General features: G+C 25.6%; 2 protein-coding genes across 2 annotated transcripts in view; one reads left to right on the top strand and one right to left on the bottom strand.

Moving 5' to 3' along the window:
* LOC108571073 (sphingomyelin phosphodiesterase-like) overlaps positions 1-2,569 on the top strand; it is a 3,232-nt gene extending 663 nt beyond the window's left edge. The window contains exons 3-7 of the mRNA XM_017933043.1: positions 6-376; positions 598-770; positions 1,550-1,750; positions 1,844-2,189; positions 2,375-2,569. Of these exons, the coding sequence (XP_017788532.1) occupies positions 6-376; positions 598-770; positions 1,550-1,750; positions 1,844-2,189; positions 2,375-2,569 (1,286 nt within the window). The remainder of the gene's footprint in view (positions 1-5; positions 377-597; positions 771-1,549; positions 1,751-1,843; positions 2,190-2,374) is intronic.
* A 241-nt stretch (positions 2,570-2,810) lies between these two features.
* Positions 2,811-3,626, bottom strand: part of LOC108571072 (ubiquinol-cytochrome-c reductase complex assembly factor 1) — a 1,850-nt gene continuing 1,034 nt past the window's right edge. Inside the window, exons 3-6 of the mRNA XM_017933042.1 lie at positions 3,568-3,624; positions 3,314-3,480; positions 2,975-3,169; positions 2,811-2,894 (exon numbers count right to left, since the gene is read on the bottom strand). Of these exons, the coding sequence (XP_017788531.1) occupies positions 2,811-2,894; positions 2,975-3,169; positions 3,314-3,480; positions 3,568-3,624 (503 nt within the window). The remainder of the gene's footprint in view (positions 2,895-2,974; positions 3,170-3,313; positions 3,481-3,567; positions 3,625-3,626) is intronic.

Raw genomic sequence — 3,626 nt, 5'->3', positions numbered from 1 at the left:
TATTCTGTATATAGTAGATTCTAAACCAAATTTGACAGCTACTACAATTTGTGGTGTTGTCCTAGAATCAAAATCATGTCCTTTGGATGATCCTGAATTTGATTGGAATATTAATATTGATAATAATTCTGATACAGTTATTACTGAAAATGAAACACAAGAACAAATAAAAATTTTGCAACTAACAGATATTCATTATGATCCTGCTTATGAAGTAAATGGTAATTCAAATTGTGGAGAACCAGTTTGTTGTCGAAAAGGACAAAATAAAACTAATGTAAATTCATTAGCTGGATTTTGGGGAGATTACGAATCTTGTGATACTCCTTGGCATGCAATCACTGATGCTTTAACTCACATAAAAGAAACACATCAGGTATTAATATATATGTTTAATATAAGTATTTTAAAATAAAAGGCAAATTAATAAAACAAGTGATGATTCTATATAAAACTCAAAATCCTATTCAAAAAAGTATATACTCTTAAAATGTTATTTTTTTTTAATTTAATATTGGAATTACTAATTATTATTATACAATAAATTAAAAGTAGTATGAAATTTAAATTTCAAATAAAACCTGTTTTAATTCATAGGATATTGATTTTATATATTTTACTGGCGATATAATAGATCATGGAGTATGGGAAACTTCTAAAGAAGGAAATATACAAAGTCTTGTAAAAATTTATGATAAAATGCATGATATTTTTAAAAATATTGTGCTATATCCAATATTTGGAAACCATGAACCTCATCCTCTAAATCAGTGAGTCTGAATGAAATTTCCTACTAAATCTTTTATAATATATACAAGGTTGTTTGTAATATTTGTACAAAAACTTATCAGTGGATGTAAGAGGAATTCTATAGGAAACGTAAAAACTTAATAGTTAAGAAAATACTGTTAATTACAGTTGCTAACTTTTTTTTATTTGTTATATCTTAATCACTTAAATGAATTTTTATTTTCAGAATTATTAATCGTAAAAATATATGATTTTCTTTTTGCTTTATCTGAAATGATTTGAGCTTCCTAAATATACGTATATTTTCTTTAAAAATTGCTTTACATGTTCATTTAATTGAAACCTGTGAACCTGAAACTTAATCATTTCTGATAAGCAAATTTATTTAACAGAAAGCTGCGAATGAAATCAATAAACAATTCTAAAAAGAAAAAAAGTTTTAAAGCCATGCTTCTAAATAAAATAAAAAAAGCATTATACTCATATGATACACAATTCCAAAAGCAAAAATTCATTTACACATGTCATAATTGACCAAAATCAATAACCCTTTTAAAGTTTCTAAAGTGTATTTATATGATACTTTGTGTTTGGAATTACTTCTTGAATTGACTCATAAATTTTTATGCAAGCATATTAAAAAAAAGTATTTTAATAACACACTACATCATTTTTCTGTCTATTTTTTTCAATTTTCTAAGTAAATAAAGATATATGAAATAATATTGATTACTATGATTTTATATATTATTTTGATATTACCTTAATGTTAATTTATGTGTTTCCAAATTATACACAGATTTGCACCAAGAAATATAACACAAAAGGATTTAACTACAAGGTGGCTTTATGAATTAATGGCTGATCTATGGATTGGTTACGGTTGGTTACCAGAATCTGCACGTTCTACTATACTTCAAGGAGGATATTATACTGTTACCCCCAGAAAAGGATTCAGAATTATAGCCTTAAATAGTAATGCTTGCTATTCTTATAATTGGTATGTGAAATAAATATAATTTTGTAATTTTACAAATGTAAAATTATGTAATATAATTTGCATATAATTTTACAATTATTTTTTTCTATTTAGGTGGCTTTTGTATAATCCAAAAGATCCTGATAATCAATTACAATGGCTTGCGAGTACTCTTCTTGAAGCAGAAAAAAATAGTGAATTAGTGCATATTTTATCCCATATACCTGCTAACAGCAACAGCTGTTTAAAAACATGGAAACGAGAATACTTGAGAATAATTAATAGATTCTCCCATTTAATCAAAGCTGAATTTAATGGGCATACTCATAATGATGAAATAGCAATATTTTATAATTCTGATGCAATAACAAAAAATGTTGCCTGGAATGGTGGTAGCATAACTGCTTATTCAAGATTAAATCCAAATTATAAAATTTATACAGTAAATAATAGTAATTATGTAAGTTATTATATTTTCTTACAGTATACTAAGGAAGTTAAATAACTAAGGAACAAAAGAAACATAAATAAAAATTTACTTTAAAGTAAAAGTAATAGCGAAAGAGACAGTCACATTCACTAATTTAACTAAACACTTTGTACTACATCATTAAAACTGAAATGCATTAAAATTTTTATTTATAGGCAGTGAATGATTACGAAAATTGGATGTATGATCTCAGTACTGCCAATAAGAATATACATATAAAACCAACTTGGTACAAATCATATTCTTTTAAAGCAGAATATGGCCTTTCAGATTTGTCTGCCACATCTTTAAGCAATTGGCTTTCTCTAGCAGTAAAGAATGACACATTATTAGACACGTATTACAGGTAAGATACAATTAAATGAAAAGTTGTATTGCAAGAAACAGTACTTATGTCGTATAATTATCAATTTAGATACTAATTTCTGCAATAATGTTTTTAAAGATTAAAATTACTTGTTTATAAAAATGTTGATCACATGCACAATTGAAATAAAAAATTTAATTTTGCTGTATAAGCTTAATATATTTGTCATATCAATTTCATTTAATTAATAACATTTACAAATCCATTAATACTATTAATGAGCTTCATTTAATGCTTTGCAAATCTACCCACTGTGCTATTGACCTATGAAAAACTTTATCTGATGGAATTTTATCAAATATATTAGTCTGAAAACGAAATACTTAAATTAGAATATGAACATAAATACAATAAAATTTCATAACAAAGCATAAATATTTTTCATTACCTGTTTTCTAACATAAATTACGAGTGTTTCGAGATGTTCTGGATTGTTACATTCCAAGCGAAAGAATCTTCTCCACAATGCACCTGCTAATACTTTGTCATCTGACATAATTCCTTCATCATAACCAATCAAAGCAGCATTAAATTGATGTGATAACTCTGTTATAGTTTTCCTTTTCACTTTTCCAGGTATTGGCTACTCAAAAAAATTATAATTATTTCATACAATAAATTGATTCCTAATGAAATGAAAATCAAGTTAGAAATATAAAATTAAAGTATAATTTGAACCAGAGTAAATTAAAATATAACAACAATCAATGATTTACTAATTACTCACACCTAGTAGATCTGCTCTCAAAACAACATCATGCCACATGGCCTCAACAATATTTTTAATAACAATTTTACCTCTTTCTCCTTCAGCCATAAAGCGTACCATTAACAACCAAACATGTAATTCAGTGATTAAAAACCAAGAATAAAATGTGTCTGGCATATTGAAACCTAATAAATACAAATAATATTGCATTGAGGAAAGAAGTATAAATTTAATTAAATTGAATTAATAAGAAATTAAAATGAATAATATACCTTTAAAAAATACTGAATAGTTAAGTTGGTCAGGAATGTCACCATACAAGTGATAACCT

This window comes from Habropoda laboriosa, unplaced genomic scaffold (assembly GCF_001263275.1).
Source record: "Habropoda laboriosa isolate 0110345459 unplaced genomic scaffold, ASM126327v1 scaffold106, whole genome shotgun sequence".
Lineage (NCBI taxonomy): Eukaryota > Metazoa > Arthropoda > Insecta > Hymenoptera > Apidae > Habropoda > Habropoda laboriosa.
The sequence above is the reverse complement of the archived record's forward strand: the minus strand, read 5'-3'. Positions and strand labels throughout refer to the sequence as shown.